Source organism: Aptenodytes forsteri, unplaced genomic scaffold (genome assembly GCF_000699145.1).
Source record: "Aptenodytes forsteri isolate BGI_AS27 unplaced genomic scaffold, ASM69914v1 Scaffold15, whole genome shotgun sequence".
In the NCBI taxonomy this organism is placed as follows: domain Eukaryota; kingdom Metazoa; phylum Chordata; class Aves; order Sphenisciformes; family Spheniscidae; genus Aptenodytes; species Aptenodytes forsteri.
The window spans coordinates 2,054,441-2,073,810 of NW_008795129.1; the positions used below are offsets into that span (position 1 = coordinate 2,054,441).

At 44.1% G+C, this 19,370-nt stretch overlaps 1 protein-coding gene across 3 annotated transcripts in view; it reads left to right on the forward strand.

Annotated features, from left to right (window-relative positions):
- Positions 1–16,876, forward strand: part of LOC103897585 (dual specificity protein phosphatase 13) — a 27,890-nt gene extending 11,014 nt beyond the window's left edge. For 2 of the 3 annotated variants that reach the window (XM_009277642.2, XM_009277643.2), the window contains exons 2-4: positions 7,320–7,511; positions 8,225–8,445; positions 16,455–16,876. In XM_009277642.2, the coding sequence (XP_009275917.1) occupies positions 7,321–7,511; positions 8,225–8,445; positions 16,455–16,669 (627 nt within the window). In that variant the 5' untranslated portion in view covers position 7,320 and the 3' untranslated portion in view covers positions 16,670–16,876. The remainder of the gene's footprint in view (positions 1–7,319; positions 7,512–8,224; positions 8,446–16,454) is intronic. The other variant, XM_009277644.2, reaches the window with a different exon arrangement.
- The last annotated feature ends 2,494 nt before the right edge of the window (positions 16,877–19,370 follow it).

The window sequence follows — 19,370 nt, forward strand, 5'->3', positions numbered from 1 at the left end:
AATGGAGTAAGAAGTTACAGGCTGTCAGAACCGATCATCAGTCAAGTCCGATGGCTGAAGTCCACTGCAGAAGAAACTAGCAATGACGTTTGATCTAGGAGCGGTAGCCTGGCAGGGAGCTAGAGAGACTCAAATATGGGCGTGCTGTTGCAGTGACAGATACCGTGGAGATGTAGCAGATGCATTTTGGACCAGCTACCATCTTTGGGTCATATGCAGTGTGTCTGATTCTCTACCAGATCAGGTTGGGTTAATGGGTATAAGGATGCACTTGGCAGCTGAGAGCACGGGAGTACCAAGGGGCTCCAGAGGGCCCAATTTTGCAGCTGAACTTCTGCGCTCACAGCCAAAAGCCCTGCATCTTTGCTGGGACTAGGGCTGGAGGGGAACCGACTTCCCTTTGCTTGCTTGCCAAGAGCCAAGTTCAGGTCCTTAGAGCTCTACAGTGCTCTCGCTCCAGCTGGTGACTTCATGAACACCTAGCGTCGGGAGGAACACAGCTCCCTGCACAGCTTTAAATGTTTGTATTTCCCTGCATATGCCGATGACATCATTGCCACCTGAGGGCCTGAACTCTGGTCTTGGCAGGTAAAAGCCTTTCGGGTCACCTTACATTGGGGTTCTTGCTCTTGATGCATATTTATGTAATGATTGCTAGATGGCTGTAATTAAATGACTGTAAAACACCACCTAAAATGCACTAGTAATAAATTCTTAATAGCTGATGCTATAACAAGCAGTTACAAAAAAATATATCGTAACATGCAGATTGTTAACAGTGTCTGGGCCTGTTTAATGCACAGCTTTAAATAGTTACAATGCACACTATTAAAATGGCATGTAAAATTTGTAACTAGTAAATAAAAGGTCCAATTCAGCAACAAGATATACCCAAGCTTCAGTAGTGAAGAAGCCACAGAAAAGCTTGGGCTGGATGAGCTGTCTCCTCTTATCTCTGCAATCCTTTTGGTGGTGCTACCTACCAGCCATGGTTTCTGTAAAGCATACTCCACGTGCCCACCCCTGCCTGGTGCAGACTCTGCCCCTGCCTCTGTCCTGACTCAGAAAGATGGTTGGGATCCCACTGATATTACAAAAATGCAACTGTGTCCAGAAAACCCTTGGTTTTGCATTCCATGAGGAAGGGGTGGGTCAGGGAAAATCCATTCAGCTGCCCATATTTTTCCACTTCTCTTTTATCTAGTCAAAGCTGCAGTGTGGGCAGTATCTCTACAGAGATGATTTCCTGTAGCTGAAGAATAAAATAAATATACATGCAAGACCCAGAAAAATTAGCAAAATCAGAAGGTGGCCAGGTTTTGCACATTTGGCACAACATTGCTGCACATGAAAGGATGGCTGTTTCTGTCTAGCCACCGTCAGGAACCACACACGCGGTTGGTAAATAGAAGTGTACTAACCAGCTGATGACAAGAGAATATTTTATACTACAGTTACAGACAAAAACGAGGCCACCCTGCCTCGGGGCCTGCATGCTGATGTACATCCTGAAACAGTCAAGACCATCAGGTCTGAGCCCTGTTGGCTGGCCCACAGACTTGCTATGAAAAAATAGGACATTTTTGAGGCTTCTGAGGCCTGGCAGCCCATAACATCAGTGGAAGCTGTGGTAAATTCAGCATAGTTGAGAAACAGGATGGGTTGATTAATTTCTTCCTTACACTTGAGCAGTGCTTTGCATCAGAAATGTCGCTGCTGACTTCCCTGGATGTCACATGGAGAAGAGTTCTACTTGGACAGAGGAGAGGTGTCACGATCCCTCTCCAGTTAGGACAGAAAATTTGGTACCAACGCAATACTGAGGGGAAAAAAAACCAGACATCAGAAGTTTTACCTCTTCCTTGTGCTGCTCAAAGCTGTCCAATACAGAGATTAATTTAGCTAGTCTGCTCCTCAGCATAGGCTCTGCGTGGTCTGTTGAGAGCGAGGCCATCTAAATGGATTTTGCCAAGTCACACCAAGTGACTTACCCTAAACGTGTAGCTGGGTTAAAGTTGTGGGTCTGGAAGCCTCTACTAAATTTGGAAGTGCTGTTCGGATTACATCCTCCAGCTGCTGGAGAGATTTTCTTACAAACAGTTGGCTACTCAAATACCTCGTGCCTCCCTGGAAACCGCCTCTATCTCAGCTTTCAAGTGCTGCCAGCCCTACCTCAGTCATCACTGTATTTGATTCATACCATCTATATCCTGTAGCGCTCCTAGCAATTGATAAATTACGGCTCCAGCGAGACTATCGGGTTAAACACCAAGGAAGAAAGAATGATGACAGTAATACTTGTCGTTTGTGTGGAGATGTAGCAACACAAAACCCTCTCTCAAACATATGTTATCTTGGAGGAATCTTTCCAAGGGATAGGCTTTCTGAGAAACATTTATGACTTTTGAATACGCGATAGGCATGAACTTGCCACGACCTACTTTGGCCAAGCCCTGGGCTTCAGCCTGGTCTTTTACCACCACAAATCAAACAGTCCATCTGAAGTGCAGTCAGACTGATATCTTCACTGAGATGACAAGGTTACAGCACATACCAGCTTGAGAAAAAACAGGACGTAGAGCACTTTGTTCTCAGGATTTAAAAGATCAGAAATATTTTTACTGAAGCCAGAGGAAAATGGCTATGTTCTACCCATACACAAAAGCCAGTGGAATGCCTGGGTTGATTAAAATATTCATTACGTCATTGAAATGAGAGCATTGACATCCTTATATTATACTCAAAACCCTCCTTTATCTTGGCATTGGAAAACACAGGGAAAATCGGAGAATATAAAGGCTTTCTACTAAATATCGTAGACACAAGAGTTGTTTTTTCCTCCTGACTTTCCACAGCATCGTACTGCAGGGTTTTGTGTCGCCCCATCTCAGCCTTCACACCATCCTCTCAGCCTGATCTCGTACCAGTGCAATGCCAAATTGTCAAATTACACTGACTTTTGAGTTTGTTCTTATTTAATTAAATACTATGGCGTTGGAGAAACTGGATAAAAGGTGGCACATGCTTCCAAGGACTGAGACACCTGTCAAGGGATACCCGTCTCTAAAGGCCCTCTCCTCAGCACGGCACTGAACAGCACTAATTATGTTACAGCTAAAGCTGGAGTCACTGAATTAACTGAAAAACAACCAAAGCATCCACAGTATACGCAGGCCACAGGGGCATTCACTGCTGGGAAGAGAGGAAGCCTAAACGTTCAGGAAGGAGATACTCTCTGTGAGCTCTCACAGGGCCACTTTCCTTTCTTCCTGGGATATTCCATAAACAAGGAACCATTGACTTGGCCACTCTTGTGGCCCAACTGCAGCAAAGCCCCTGGTGGGTTTCCAGAAAGGGGGCTACAGATGCAGGTGTGACGTGGTGACACGTACGGCCTGTGTCATACTCTAGGTCACTCTAGATGATCAGAATGACCTTCTGCTGTGCGATAGGCCTCTTTGATTGCAATTCTCCTGCTAGTCATAATTAAGGAAATTCTATTACACAGTTCAGATACAATTACAGTTGTAGTACAAACCAATTCAAAATTAATCTAAACATAATGGTAAAATTTCTCCTATGTGATTGAATAATTACTGCGATACAACCCCAGTAGGGCAAAGATCAGGAACATTTCATATGAATGTCATTCAGAAACCGGCATTTTAAAATTGTATTTCTCATTCATATGACACACATCACAGAAACAGATCCACTACAAAAAGCAAATAAAGCGGAATTGAGCTGAGAATCATTAAAAACATATTTTTAAAATGAAGAACCACATTATTACATATCATCATTTTCCTTTCACACTAATTTGTTTTAATCTATTCATGCTCCTTATAAAACATTACACAGAATTTTAATCATAGCATTGTTTTCTTTAAGTATGTGCGTTTCAGTAAATGACACTTGCATGTATAAATTTAGCGAGTTAAAATGTTAGACTGGCGCTAGAACTGAGCAGTCATTTATTCAGGAAAAAATTGCCTTGTTTTCCTGTCTGTAAATTTTCTATGGAAAGCTATTATTTTTTTCAGTGTATTCATTATTCAATATATTAGTTGAATAGTCCTACAGAGAATTCTCTGCTTTTGAATCATTCACAGCCTGTTAGTTCCAATTATTTCACATTTGAAATTTGAGCCCCAATCTTTCGTTTTTGCTGGACATAGAGTTTACATGAACTGGGGCTGTTCTCCAGTTGAACAAATGTGACCAGAATGCAGATGGAATAAGTTTTGTACATAGCGTCAGCAGTTCATGTCTGCGTTTCAACAGGAGTAAATTCCTTAGCTATAATGCAAGATCAACGTGAGCACAAGCTGAAAATCATCTTAGGATAATTCTGAAGAAGCACACCCATCTTATAAAGACCATCATTCCACAACTTTTGATATCCACGTAGCACACCACCTTCTTTTGCCAAGCCTATGCAGTTATGTTCCCTTCTAGAAAGACAACTTTACCAAAAAAAAGAAAAAAAATATCTCTGAAGGAGCAGTTTTTCTAAGGTGTGCTATACTTCAGAGTTGTCTATCCAGCTGTTACAGGGATGGAGTTATGGACCTGGAAAGCACAGCTCCCAGAAGAGCCGTGTGAGTGAGTTGCTGCCTGTCCCTCCCCATCTTAACGACAGCCTGAACACCGCAACGTTACCAGGACTTTTGGGCAGTGCCCTGTAATTCTCCACTCCCGTGAGGCTTAGGAAAGCAAGGCTGACAGCAGCCTTCAGTCTTCTGAGGCTAGGTAATATGAAAATCAAAGTATTTATACAGTGGAGAGGGTGAGAGGAAGGGATAACAGGCAGTAGTAAATAAGAAAAAAACCCAAAATGGTTGAAAGCAACTTTATAGGGAGTGAGAAGTGCCCTAGAGTGGTCATTAGCCACACTGCAAGGAATGAGATACATCGGAAAAGGGGAACATTTGCTGCAGATATTATGAGGTGGGAAGGATTGGAGGAGGCTGTTATTCTTGAAAGTATTTAATGAACGGGCAGATGGCCCTGTGGTCAGGACACAGGAAATGCAAGTCCCGTTTCTGCTGCAGACCTCCTGCGTGGGATCGGAGAAGTCACGCTGGTGTCTGAGGCCAGCGGTAGCCAGGCAGACCTGGCGCAATGGGCACTGGGGTGGCCAGCGTCAAAGAAGCTATCAAAAATCGATGGGGGATGTCCGTTCCAGTATGGGAATTCCTCCATGCCTCCTCTTGCATAAAGCCATCCAAAATGGGCAAGAACATCTGCTTTTGTTTTCACAGTAAAAGCTGACACTGGAGAAGATATGCACATTTGGGAGGGGAGCACATTCCACAGTGGAGCTCTTTGTAATACAAACAATACGAGACCATCCTGGGAACATCATTATTTGGTGAAAACTTACTGTATTCAAGAGGACAAGGCTGCCTGTGAAGGTGGCAGAAGAAGGTGTACTGACAGAAGGGAGGGCCCCTCTTGGCAGCTAGGTGGCAAGGCAAATCACCCAAGTGCACGGCAGAAGGGTGGCTTCTAGTCAAGGTTCAGTGCCCTAACACCGACACAACAGTCACTGCTTCCCTCCTTCATTTCTGTGGACATTTCAGGGACTTAGTTGCTCCATTTCTCCTTCAGCAAAACAATGGGTTAATATAAAGGTGCAACGAGCTCCCAAAGCAGGCTAGTCTTCAGACTCCCTGTCTTTGTGCATGCAAAGACAAATAATTTTAAACATAATTACACCAAAATCGTGAACTTTGGGCTAGTGAAAGTACCTTGATGGGAAACTAGCAAAACCTTTCACCACAGTTAGTGTTTGGAAAGACACTGTCAACGGAGGTGCTTGAACATGAATACAACCTATTGGTAAATGGCAGAGCTGTTCAGCAGAAAGATGGAAGGTTTCAGGTTTTCTGTCCTGGACTGTTCTACCCCAAACCACCCCTCTAATCATTTATGCAAAAGACATTCAGCAGTCAGTGGCAGAGCAAGACTTTGACTCAGTGACTACAACTTCATCCATGCCCTAGACAGATGCTTCTGTTCTAAAGCTGCCTGAGTTGACAGAGTTCCCAGTTTCTCTGTAATGCAGATACTTGACTAATTTTTAGAACATAGAAAAATATTTATATTTTTAATAATTTCTTAAAACTTAACTCTGGTAAAAATGGAGTTTCTATTCCCCTCTTCAAAAATCCTCCCAACAGTTCAAATCTATAGCTAACACAAGGAACCACTATTTCAAAAGAAATGTATCACGTGGAAACAGAGTAATTCCGGAGATAAACTGATGCCTAAAAAGACTGTTTCTCCTTGTAATTAAAGTTCTTCAAGATTAGAAATGGGACAGTTCTTGGAGGGGGCAGAGAAGAGAGGAATGCACATGAAACAACCTATTAAAAAAATATATTAATGCTCATTTGAATGGCAGCTGGAATCACTATAACTCACTTATGCAGATTCTTTCTACCATGAACATTTGTCATCCGGACAAGTATGGCCAGCAACTACCATTGGAAAGAACCAAAATACTCCTTACAGAGTTTCCCCTGTTGAAGCTGACAATTAAGGGTTAACCATTGAATAAGATTTTGCATGACCAATTCTGTTCAGCTCAGCTCAGTTTGTTGAGCAAATTATAAAAGACAAATCAGATAAAGTATATATAAGCAAGTCCTAGTTATGTGGTTAAAGGAAAAGCTCAGCATACCAAATTACTAACTAGTTTCTATACCCACTGTGTAGCTACGTTTACACAATACATTTTCTGTAGCGTTACGTCTTTCCATTCGAAAGCAGAACTCTCGTGCTGGCATATCGAGGACCGGTCTGTTTCACTGCGGTAGTAATAGTGTCTAGAATTCCAAATAGGAAATGGGAAAGTTCATACGACTATGAAAAAACCTTTAAAAATATAATCATGAAGTTTTAATTGACTGTTTGACATACCTAGAAAGAAGGGTTGAGTACTCAGGTCAAAATAAGCCTGCTGAGGCCCTGAGCCTAGTAGTTTGAAAAAGCTTTAGCTTCCAATTTGCCATAATAATATAAAATTTTATTTAAGAAGCACAGGCTTCAAAATCATTGTCTGAACCACAACATGTGACTATGGGAGCCGCTGGACTGTCATCGTTTAGATTTCAACAGTATTCCCAAGTCCAGTCATGGCCTCTGCTGTGATAAATACATAAACACGTGAGAAAAAGACAATCTCTGCCCTAAAGAGCTTACTGCTGTAACTGTGGGCAAGCTTTGTGAGGGGGTAAGGGAGGGTGAGAAGAAGAGAGGGCAACTCAGAAACGTCTCTGGCTGGTGGTGAATGTCTGCCCTCCACCTTTCAGGATGGCCTGGGACTCCCTGTGCGGCGGGGACTTACTGCGCCCCAAGATAAGAAGTGCCTCAAGCCGGACGCCTGGCAGCCAGAGCAGTGCCGAAACACCGTCCCTGGAGGAGCTGCGGCGCCTGCTTTGGACGTATGCACACCCCACGGGGCACGTGGACGAAGTCTGGCCAAACCTTTACGTGGGAGACGTGTAAGAAAGAAGGAAGGGTTGAAGGTGTTAATGCAACTCTTAGCCCCCACCCTATACCCGCTGAAATCATCTACTCTTTATTTAAAGAGAGAGCTAGGCATGAGTTTGGTGCCTCACATTAAGTCTAAGTGTTGAGCAAGGCTGAACTGTGCTTTGGATGCTGTAAGCATAGAGAAAAGGCATCCTAAGTATCCCAAAAGAATATTCGCCCTCCTGATTTCTCCTCCTGCATTAGTACAGGAGTCCCACACTGCAAGAGCCTGGTGGGGCCATGGCATCAGTACTGCAGGCGGTCACGCCAGAGCTAGGTAAAACAGGATCAACCTCATGTTCTCCTCACGTTGCCAGATGGCATCAGTCCCCTGAACTGATGGATGCTCAGCAGAGGTGACTTGGTGAGAAAGCAAACCAGAAAACTCTTGGCTTGTGCGGAGATATCGTCATCACCACCACCTTTTTATTTTTTGTCAGTTGAGAACAACCACCTAAACTGATGTTAGGGGAAAAAAAATGCAGGAAACGTAAAAGTCAGTTTCTTAACGAGCCACTTCTGTCTTGAAGCATTTTGGTGGACGTTTTATACCTGGTCAACCTGTCAGAAAATAGCCACTACAACTTCATGCAGTTGAAGTTGCATGCTGCAACCATCAGCAGCATGTTCTACCCCACGTTGTCATGCAGCAGGCGAATATAACCTCCCGTCCTTCTTCCAGGTACATCGCTCGTGACAAAGCGCAGCTGAGCCGAATGGGCATCTCCCACGTTGTGAATGCCGCTGCCGGGCGATTTCACATTGACACCGGACCCAAGTTCTACAAAGACCTGCCTGTGGATTACTACGGAGTAGAAGCAGAGGACAACCCAAACTTTGATCTCAGCATTTACTTCTACCCAGTCGCTCAATACATAAAAGCAGCACTGAATTCCCCAAGAGGTAACTAGACCATCTGTGCAGGTTGCATACCGTCTGCATAGGAGCCAAGTAGGGCAAGTTATCAAACAGTATTTGGCATAAACCAACCACCTGCAGATGTGGGTAAGAATGGAGATACCCAAACCAAGTAGCGTCACACCTGCCTCCTGAACTCCCACAGTGAGTGGGAGTTCCCCGTTCCCCTGAAATAGGGCAGCATGCGCTGAACAGGCTTTCAAAGGGGTTTTCCCTATGCCTAGCGCTATTCATTAGCAAAAGACAAAATAGCAAGTATCCCTTATTACCTATAGGGACACGCTGACCTGGAAGGAGGCACATACACTTGATCCTTTCAAATTAGTGATGGGGTTTAAAATAAAAGCTGGGATGGGGTAAAAAGACAAGAGCAAGCATCACATTTGAGTAAGAAGAATCAAGTATAAAGCTACAATCTGTGCAAGTCCTACAAACACAGGATAGGGAGGAACTTGCTGGGAAGCAATTCTGTAGAAGAGAACCTAGGCAACGCCATCAGCTGAGAGATAATGCCATGCTGTTGCTAGAAGGACTATAACCTTGAAATAGGAAGATAACCCGCAAAATCCTTGGATTCACTAAACACAGGCCAGGTACAATGCCAGAGGCCTGGGGTTAGTGGGGGATCATTACTATCAAGGACAAACCTTCACAAAAGCAAGTCTCCACTGCGCCACAAAACTGTACAGATACCCACTCAAAAGTAAGTGATTTATCAAGAGAACAGTTACACACTCAAACTGTTTTGCTTGCATCATGGTGAGCTTTAATATCAATGAAGGTCCTAAAATACTAACTACCCAGCTTAATCATATGCAGCTAGTAGATCTGTTCTACACCGTACAATCTAGGAAAGGGAGACACAGTAACTGAAAATAGCGCACCTCCGGGCTAGATACCTCAGTGTTTACTGCTGTTTGGAGGGCTTGATCCATCCTGTTAGAAAGTATTTGCCTTTGTGAAACTGAGGGCTGCATTTGGATTTCAAAACCACTGACATATCTGGGGAATTTGGATCTGCACCCATTTCTACTACAGCATACGCTATTTGCAATCGAAGTCATTATTGGTAGTGCTCCAGAGAAAGGTAAGATCCGAAAAATCTTTTCATGCGTGTGTTAAAAAAAGTTCCAAATCAATTGACAAAAGACAGAAAACAACAGATGAATCATGGTGGCCACAAAAGGAAACAAAACCAGTGCTTTGCAAGATGCGTGCCCAAATACTGAAAGTTATGAATGCAGAACAAGTTAGGGCTCATGGCAAACACAATGAACTCATCGTGTCTAGAGTGCATATTTATCCCTGCTCCCATGCTTTTAGGTATTGCTTTACTAAACTCCATATGGAGGCAGGGTTCTGGGAATGGAGACAAGGTGAAATTCAATCATATACAGTCCAGCTGTTGCTGACATTCATCATTTTAAAGAAAGTGCAACAGTTTAGAAAATATATAAACAAGATGTTCTGGAAGCATAATTTCCTGAGGTACAGAAATTTAGCAGCTAAATACCCATGACCTGTGCGGGGGTGAGACAGGGAGGGGATTGTTACTCACATCATTTAGAAGAAGAGGAAAAACGGCATTTATTATAAGCAGTGATGCTGAACAAAAAATTATACCAGGTGACAAGAGGCCTGTTCATATTAAACTCAGGGTGTAATGAGATACTTCTGTTTGATTGAGAAGTCATTTAAGACTGCTGCTTAACTATTACAAGCAAATTCAACATTTTTTTTTTATGGAATTAAATTATCTTTTTCACCTGGGAGGATAAGTCAAAATTAAGACTATATGAGGCACAAACATATTTAAAACTATGAATCAAATACTCATTAGAATTAAGTAAGAACTGTTACTCCTGTCATGCTTGAAGAAAAATTCTGATGCTTTACACCAGAAGTCCAGAAAACGGCATGGTCAGATTTATTCCAGATTTCTACCTTAGCTGAACAGAATGTGTCTTTGGTGATGTAAGGAATTTATTTTTAAGGCAATTTCTTCAAACCTGGCTGTCAGAGCATGAGCAAAAGGAAGCAGGGGAGCGTGCACTCACATACTGCTAATTGGGAGCTATTCCTGTCCCAGCGGTCAATGGCTGCATCACTCCCTGAATGACATCCTTCATCGTCTTTGTCGTACAGATTAAGAAATACGGGTGCTACTATTGCAGCCATGCCATATAAGCGTTATTTTATGAACCCTGCTTCCTTGGCTGCCTTTCCTTCAGCACAGCCCTGCTGTTCCTGTGCCTGCGTAACAGAGCTGTTTGGGAAGGCTTAGCCAAGAGCAAGCAGATGCATAATCTGCTCCCTTCTCTGCAAGGAAAAAACATGGTGTCAGGGAAGTACTGGCCTTCTCCCTCATGCTCGTGCTCAAGGGGCAACACCTTGAATATCAGTCTTGCCCCTTTGCAAGGCCATCCGTACAATTTGCATTTTCCTGGAGCGCAGCTAAACCTAAGCGTAAATCAGCAGGGTTTGGTAAAGTCTAGCAGAAGAGGGAGGGGAAAGAGAACTTGAGAGCGCAGATGAAAGCATGCCATGAAAACTATTAAGCTAACACCGTGCAGAGAGAAAGGTTCCCAAGCAGAGAGCTTCTCCTTTTATTGACCTCCGAACATGTTTAAAATAGGCAGGTTAAAATCACCCATTAACTTCCTGAAATGGCAAACCCTCTGAAAGGCATTTCCCTTCTTCCACTTCGCTAGAGAAAATGAAAAGCTAGGCTCCCTCTCCTGCCTTCTTCTTGGTGGTGGTGGTGATGATGAAAGAAGCTTAAACTTAGGAGAAAAGGGTCCTCTGTCTTGACTCTGCCGTAGGTGCATTACATACATCAGTTTCATCTCCCACTCTCCAGCAGATGACAGCCCTTACCTGTTCCAGGAGGCGTGGGAAGAAGGGACACGCCACCATTTAAAGCTCTCCGTAGGCTTCTTGCTATTTTCAGCTGTGACAAAATAGACACTTGATTAATCAAGAAATAGACAATTGATCCTGCACCTGCCTACAGGACGGTGGCTAAAACGTAACGGGAGATGGGGAAAACCACGGTGGAGTGGGAAGAGCCCCTGGGGCCCGCTAGCCCAGCTGAGCTCTCCTCCTGGTGAGCAGCATAATTCTGCTGGATTCAATGGAGCGAGGGCAGCTGGGGCCTTCACTCCGGGTGACAGTCTGGAGCCTGGTCTTAAGCCAAATTGAATCCATCCTGCAAGAAAGCAAGGGCTAGTTCAGGACATTTAGCTCAGTTAATGATGAGTAGCAAAAGGACAATAAGATATTATGTGTTTTAATGACTAATTTGTTCAACAACATTGAATTTCCCAACTTGGATTTGGCCAACAAAGTTGAATGTGCAAACTTCATCCCTAGTGCAAACCCTTTGATGTCAGTAGAGTTACAGCAGGCATGAGCTGGATATAATATCCATAATCCGTTGTTAAAAACCAAGTGTTATTGTTCTGCACAAATCCCAGCCAGATGACAGTTATTGTCTGCCTCTGCAAAAAGTAGCTTGAGATGTGCGGTGCAACATTTCAAATAAGGATTGCAAGATTTAATAATGCCAGAAGCTAAGTGCCCCCACTTCTCCTCAGTTAATCCCATTATTCCTACGGGATCCTGTTACACGCTCAGAGAGAAGGTTGCAACATGGCCCTCTAACGTGGGATCAGTCCAATTTCTCTTTGCACTGTATGTTAAAACAAACAAGGGTGGGGAAGGCAGATCTGGAGAATGTCGGCTTGTGGCACGGATTCTGTGGTACAGAAGATCTGGTTATAACCTCCTTGCCCACCCCATGACAGGGGCATGCACCACGACTGCCTCTGCGAACGCTGCTTTCCCAGGCTGTGGTCCAGCAGCCGCCCGGAAATCCAAGCCCCGGCGCTGGGACGGGGCATCTCGGCCGCCTCCCGCGAGAGGCTGACGCAACATGCTTTTATCGAGACCGCTGCAGTCAGCCCACATGGTGCAGACATGCTTCAGGTGCTATTCAAATGCAGTATATCATGGTGGGTTCGGGGTGTCACTTACCCCATTTACAGCTACTGCTAAGAGACAAGGGTCTGAGCCTGTAAACAGAACCAAACAGCAACACAGTTTGTTTCCTGACTCAAGTTTAACATTCAATTTGTTTGCTACAAATAATCACATAGTAAATTCAAATCTGCTTTCTTCAGAGCAATTTTACGTTAATTAAATCATTTCACATGACTGATTTATCTGCAACAAACAGTCATTTTATTGTCAGTGTACCAGGATTTATCGTAACCTCTGTGCGTGGTGAAACAAAGGCTAACAACGTGGAATAGATATTGCACATGTAAAAGACATAACATACCTGCATCCTCATGGGAACAAGTGTATTAGAGAGCCATGCAGATTAGGTCCAAGGTCAATAGTTGGGGCTTGTCCAGGTTTTTGCTGAGACACCTTCTAAAGCTAGTTGCTGATCTAGGAGGTAGGAGGACTCTTTTGAAGTGCAGATAAGCCAGAGAAGCAGAGAAGAAAATTCAGTGTGTTCTTACTCACCAGCTCCTCCTCTCAGACACGGAGTTAGATATAAAACGGTAGAGAGCCAGCCTGTACAAGCAGGAGTCTGGAATTTGTTCTACTTTCTGTGCCCCCTACAAAGACACATCAAGCAATATTTAATGGCAGCATCCATCAACTGTGCTCAGCTCAGTCTTCAGTTCCAGACTGCAGGTGGGGCTGAGCATTTTCCAAAGCAGAAGACTCCATCTGGGTGGGGAAAAAAAAATGGACCCAAGAACAATTTTACAGAAATGAGGTTCATAACAGCAAGTCTGCTGTCCCCCATCCAATTTCTGGCCAAATTTAGATTGAATTTCAAAATATTTAGTGATTGAAAAATCAAATCCAACATCAAGGCCATCTCTTTTGGGGTTTTTTTTGTTTGTTTTTCCCCCTCCTGGTGCAGTTCAAACCATAAACATAATTTCTTTTTCTTTTAGTTGTAGAGTGCTGGTAGCTTAGAAATTTTCAGACAAAAAAAAAAAAATAAAAAAAGAGAAAGCTGTTCTGGTTCCAAGAAAATTTTTCAGAACTTGCTGTTCCCTGGCTTCTGTTATCTGGGGTGTGCATTAGGGTGAGTGTCTGGATTTCCCCAGTCCCTGCCACTACGCTGCAGTTATGCCTACTGCAAACTACTGAAGCATGGATTTTCCAAAGACCTTTTGGATTTAGCCCTATTCGCAGTATTTCTCAAAGAGACATTGTGCTCCTGACTCCTTTACGTTCCTCTGAAAATCTCAGAGCTGCGTTATTTGGGTCTCACGTGCCTCCTCTGGGGAAGCTAATACAGCATACATATCCCACAAGGTTGGTGCGCAGGCTAATGATGCTAGTGCAGCACATTGAAAAAAAGAAAAAGTCTAGTGAAAATTCAAATTAGCATTCTCTTTTAAGCAGGGGTGCAAAGCATTTCTCCATATTCCCATAAAAAGTAGGACTTCACTTCCAAGAATCCCCATGGAGTTAGTGGAATTGACAGATAGATGTCATTTAACTTGAATAATGGCATCAGTATCTCAATAAATTCTGTGAAGCTGTATCCGAACGGGAAAACACAAATAGAAATCACTTGATCTTCTAATTCTGAAAAACTGACATTACATTGGAAAAACCTCTTCCTTCCCCCAAAGGTTTCGATGCCCAGTCCAAGTCTGCTGTCACCAGAGCTGTTTTTGCCGCTTCCTTGGAGACTCTATTTGTCCCTTTATTTCTACTGAAGACATGTCTATCTTTAGGGCTGAGCTCAGATTTCTCATGCCAGGATAATGAAAGGTGGCTGTGTCACATACATTGTGGAATTCAACACTTCTCTCAACCTGCTGGCCAGAGCAGGTTTTTACGACACGTGCTCGCGCTCTCCGAGCATGTGGCTGTGCCATCATCATTAGTCAGAACTGGAACGGTTGCTAAATAAATACGCTGTCACAAACAAAATGGGATTTAAGATGAAAAGCTGTGCACAAAGTACCCAGAATTAACACCCGGGGAGATGGGGGCAATCAGTCTGAGGTTTTTGGCTGGATCTAGGCTCATCATCCAACAAGGATATTTTTGTCTCGCTCCCTGGTAATAGAGAAATTAAGATGCCGTAAGCACAAACAAAACAAGGAACTAGCCCTGAAAAGCTGTCCGTTCTTTCCCCCTCCTTACATTTTACAGAGAAGCAGTTTGTGATACTTTATTCCATCTCCAAAGGAAAAAAAAGCAACACAGGATTGTTTTTACTGATTTTCATCTTTTTCTGGATATAAATGGTATTCTTGTTAAATTGCATTTTTGTAGAGCTATACAATTAGTAAACAAGAGACTACAAATGTGACAGTCTAAAAAAAAAAAAATGCAGAAAATATTTCATTTCAAACTTATGAAGCTGCCCAGTGAAGAAGTGTTCTGAAATTTTCATGCTAAAAATACAACATCTTTTTAGCTGCCTTAAAGGGAGACAGAGCTGTCCCTTAGGTGGTCAGAAGTTCAAATCTGATTCTAATCACTGGTTACTTCAATAATGCCCAATTGTCTCTGTGAAAAGACTAGATCTGACTGCAGCAAAGGACAAGAGAGTTTGAAAATTTTCAGGCGTGGCTATAATTGAGTAGAAAAACAGAACATTTTTTTCCCCAATTAAAATTTTCTCATCAAATCATACCATTTCTGTGAAAGTTGAAGCATTTTACAATATTTACAAGATGTAGGTTTTCAGGTTCCAGAATGAACTCTTCGCTCACATCCAGAGGGAAAGGACTACAAACTTGAATTTTTCCATCTGAAAGCAATCCTTTTGACAAAATTTCCCTTAGTTTCACATAAGACTATTTAAAAAAATGTGTTTATCTCCTTCCAGCATGGGTCAAAGACACACATTAGAAACCTGGGAAGCAGTCGTGATACAGAATTGCGTTTCTCTGGCTGCTTCCATCAGTGATCACAGCAGAGAAACCGAAAGCAGAGCAGAGGGAAGGAGGGAGCTACGCTCCTGGATCCCTGGAAGGTCTTCCCTGAGGCTCGCTTACAGCAATGTGGAAGGACTCACGATATTACTCTTAATGAACTCTTAATCATAGAATCATAAAGGTTGGAAAAGACCTCTAAGATCATCGAGTCCAACCGTCGACCCAACACCACCATGTCCACTAAACCATGGCCCTAAGCGCCTCATCTACACGTCTTTTAGATGCACACCTCACATTGAAATCTCTGGGGAAGTCAAAACATTTCATAAACCATTTTTCTAGTGATCACCCAACACAGAGGGAAGATGAAGGCATTAGGGAAGAACAGTGACTACGGATGTACAGGGTAGGCAAGAGAAATAAAAAAACCATAAGTAAGCTGGTGCAAATAGCATGTACAAACAGGCCGTTGTTCTTACTGGTAACACCCATTTTCCAACACGCTTCCAACAAGGTCTGGGCAGCAGTCAGCACCTTCGGAAAGCGTTACTGCCCTAAGCAAAGAAGAAAAAAGAGCTTGTGGAAAACCAGGAGCCTTCTTGTAATAACAGTGAGCACTCCTGAGCATTGCACATTTGAAATCCCAAGTTTCCAGGCCCTCTGGTAGTAAGCAACCCACCAAGGCTGCTTCCCATAGCGTGCTCTTCAAGTATGAAGGCTTGAAGCTTCACCAGCAAGTACATCGGTCCCAAAACCACATGTGAGCGAGGAGGGACACCATGGACAAACTAGCTGGGCAGGAGGGCTAAGGGCTTGCCATCAGGCTGACAGCTAAGCCCAAACAAGCACAATCATGGATCCTGCAATACAATTATGAATTTTCTGTCCCCAGCCATTAAAAACCCCATTGCTCCCCAGCCAGCACGGCACCAGGTCTGCTCTGCAGGGCTGAGCACGCCTGCTTCCTCAGCCCCAGTGTCAGCACCACTTCCATCCCTGCTCCAGCACCATAAACCGCACCATTTGGCCTCCTAGCATAATTGCATTTCTCTCTCTCCTTTTTTCCAGGCAAAGTACTAGTTCATTGTGCAATGGGAATCAGCCGATCTGCAACTCTTGTCCTCGCTTTCTTAATGATCTGTGAAGATATGTCCCTCGCTGACGCAGTTCAGACTGTACGCTCACACAGAGGGATCTGCCCCAACTCTGGCTTCCTCAAGCAGCTTCGGGAGTTGGACCTCCAGCTAGGAAGAGGGAAAGGCAGAGGAGCAGAGGCCTGCTAGTGCCAAGGGGGCATGTCTCCTGGCACCGGACCAAGAGATGCTGCCCTCACTGAACACAGCGCAAGGATGCCGTCAGGACTGTTCCGTAGCTGCACTGAGAAACTCCTTTGGGAAACGGCTGAGCACAAGCAAGCTGGTAGGAGTTCAGTATGTATTTTTTTGGATAAGCCCACTAATTGAAAGAAAATGAAATAAAGAAGGATTCAAACTGGCAGCTTTGCCCACCTGGGCCTGTTTGTTTAACTACCTGTCGGGCAGGGCATAGGGAGCAGTTGGGTGTTCATGCAGAATTAAAAGGCAGCACAGTCAACTTGAAAAATGTCTTTTTACTTGCTTATAATTGCATTTATATGGCAAGAGGGAAAATGGCTAAACTAGTAAAAAGAAAGAGAAACCATGAGGTTTTTAAGCAAATCTTTAACATTTCACGTCCAGCTGGCATAGGGCGAGACTTCAGGTTTTGCAAGCCAACATGCTTCTTTAGTCTGGCATGGTGATACTAGTCAGGATCCAACTCAGACCTTGGGGTCTTTCTATTACAAGCCATGGAGGCTCTTGCTGGGACCTTCACAAGTCCTTTCAGCTTCACATCTATGGCAAATAGTCAGAACTTAAGACCATGAAATCCTCAGGAGCCGATACTGCAGGTCCCAGACAGACGCTGCACCCTGGGGCAGAGTTATTGACAGCCTTCACCGCTGGTCAGAGGGAGGGAAGGTGTCCCCTTGCACGCGTAAGGCAAGGGGCACGCTCAGGGCACACTGCCCGCCGACGCACTGCGGGGTGGCAGCAGTGCCAGACAGAAACGTCCTCCTCTTGGCTTGCAACCCAGCGCTCCAAATCACATTCCCTAAAATTTCCCTGTTTTAATGGAAAGCCAGAACCTAGTATCATCGTGTCAGAGCAAAAATGAGCAATGCCTCTAATAAATCCAAAGCAGCAGCTCTGCATTTCGATTACTCTTTTACGCCCAATTGGCCACATTTAATCTTGTGAAGAACTCGAAGCAGATATTTGCTTCAGTACAATTACAGCAACATACAGAACATTGGCAAATGCAAACAATATAGAATTTCCACTTGACGGCAGATTAATTTGGTGTGATGTTTTCCCTTGAGAGGTCTTAAAGGCTTGCAGTTCTGAAAGTACCCTGCAGTTTGTATTTATAGCACTATGGATGTTGAATAGAAAGAGAGAAGCATATACTCGTTCTAAACTGGTTTCTTTTGCCTTCATACATTAAAAAAAAAAATTAACTGAGCATAGCACACTTCCACTGTATTTCTCATAATGCAATATGGAAACATGATTTCCCTGCAGAGCCTATAGAGAAATTCAGGTCACATTTCCAGTTTTATAAACACAGTAAGTAAAACACAAGCAATGGTACGGATTAATTTCCTCTCAGGGAACAGAGAGATGGGCCTTCCCTCCAGAAAGGGTCCCATCCTTTGAGGCTGGAGTAAGTGGCCAGAAGGGAGGTCATAGCTAACGATGGAAAAAACAGTGAGGTTATAGCTTTCACAGACCTCTTACTGGCTGCCACAGCAAGGAGATTAGGTTTCAGTGAGCATGGTGGCTGAACCACTCCTGGCACTTGGGTCTCCTCCACCTCGGTCTGTCTGGGGATCCTTTTTTATTGCAGACCATGCTGAAGCTGGTTTGTGAGTAGTCTTTTCAGTTGCCTTACTAACCACTCCCTTCAAGTCTCTGTAACTTAGCCTATGCCAAGCCAAATGGCACTATATTAAAGCACAAGGGGCAAATGAAACAACAGTCCAAAATCTCCACGCGTTGAGCCCGTCAGGACAGGTCATAATTCCCAGCAAGTTGCACATCTGGAAACATCTGTGGTTGCAGGGCAGAATTTGAAGTGAACAACTTCTCTGAGTGACCGAGCCTAAATTTACCCCAGCTGAGGCCTGTTAGCCATCGCGGGACTATTTCAGCTGGCCAGGGACAACCACAGATTCCCCTGCCACGCGTGACTTGCAGCTGGGAGCAGTAAGTCCAGCTGGAGCTGCAGCCTGCCAGGAAAGCCAGGGCACTCGCAAAGCAGGGCTGCTGGCTGGATGTCACAGTTACAGGTGTATAGTGGAGGCTTCTTCTCTCTGAAAAAAAAAAAAACCCCAAACAACCAAAAAAACCCCCCAAAACCAAAACCCAACCAAACAGTGAAGAACAAGAGGTCAAACCACTGACCCAAAGACAATAAAGTAGCTATCCAACCCCAGGACATAAAATTCCCTTTTTAGAAGAGCCTGGGCAGGTTCCAGCACTTTGCATTGCCTGCAAAGTTCAGACAGCGAGAGGCAGGTCCCCCCCTCTCCTTGCAGTCTCTCCACCCTCCAGCAGATGACAGTACCTGAGCCCACCCTTACCTTCCCTCAACTATGCAAGGGCTGCAGCATCACGGAGGCAGCCTGGCAGGGGCACGGGTGCAGGGCTCAGTGGTTGATGACAGTCAAGCAGTCCTGATCTCTGACCCACATGTGTTGCCCACGGAGGTGGTTTAATGCCCCTGTGCTTAGTTAAGCAAAAGTCTCTTAAAATTACAGCTGGAATCAAGACAAAGGAAATGAAAACAATACTGGGGGTGGTTCCAGGTATATCTTGTGCTACAATTTCCAGATCCAGAGTTGCTGGCTCTTTGCAAGCTGCCAGCTCAGCCCAAGCAACAAGGAATAGCTTCTTTCCACCG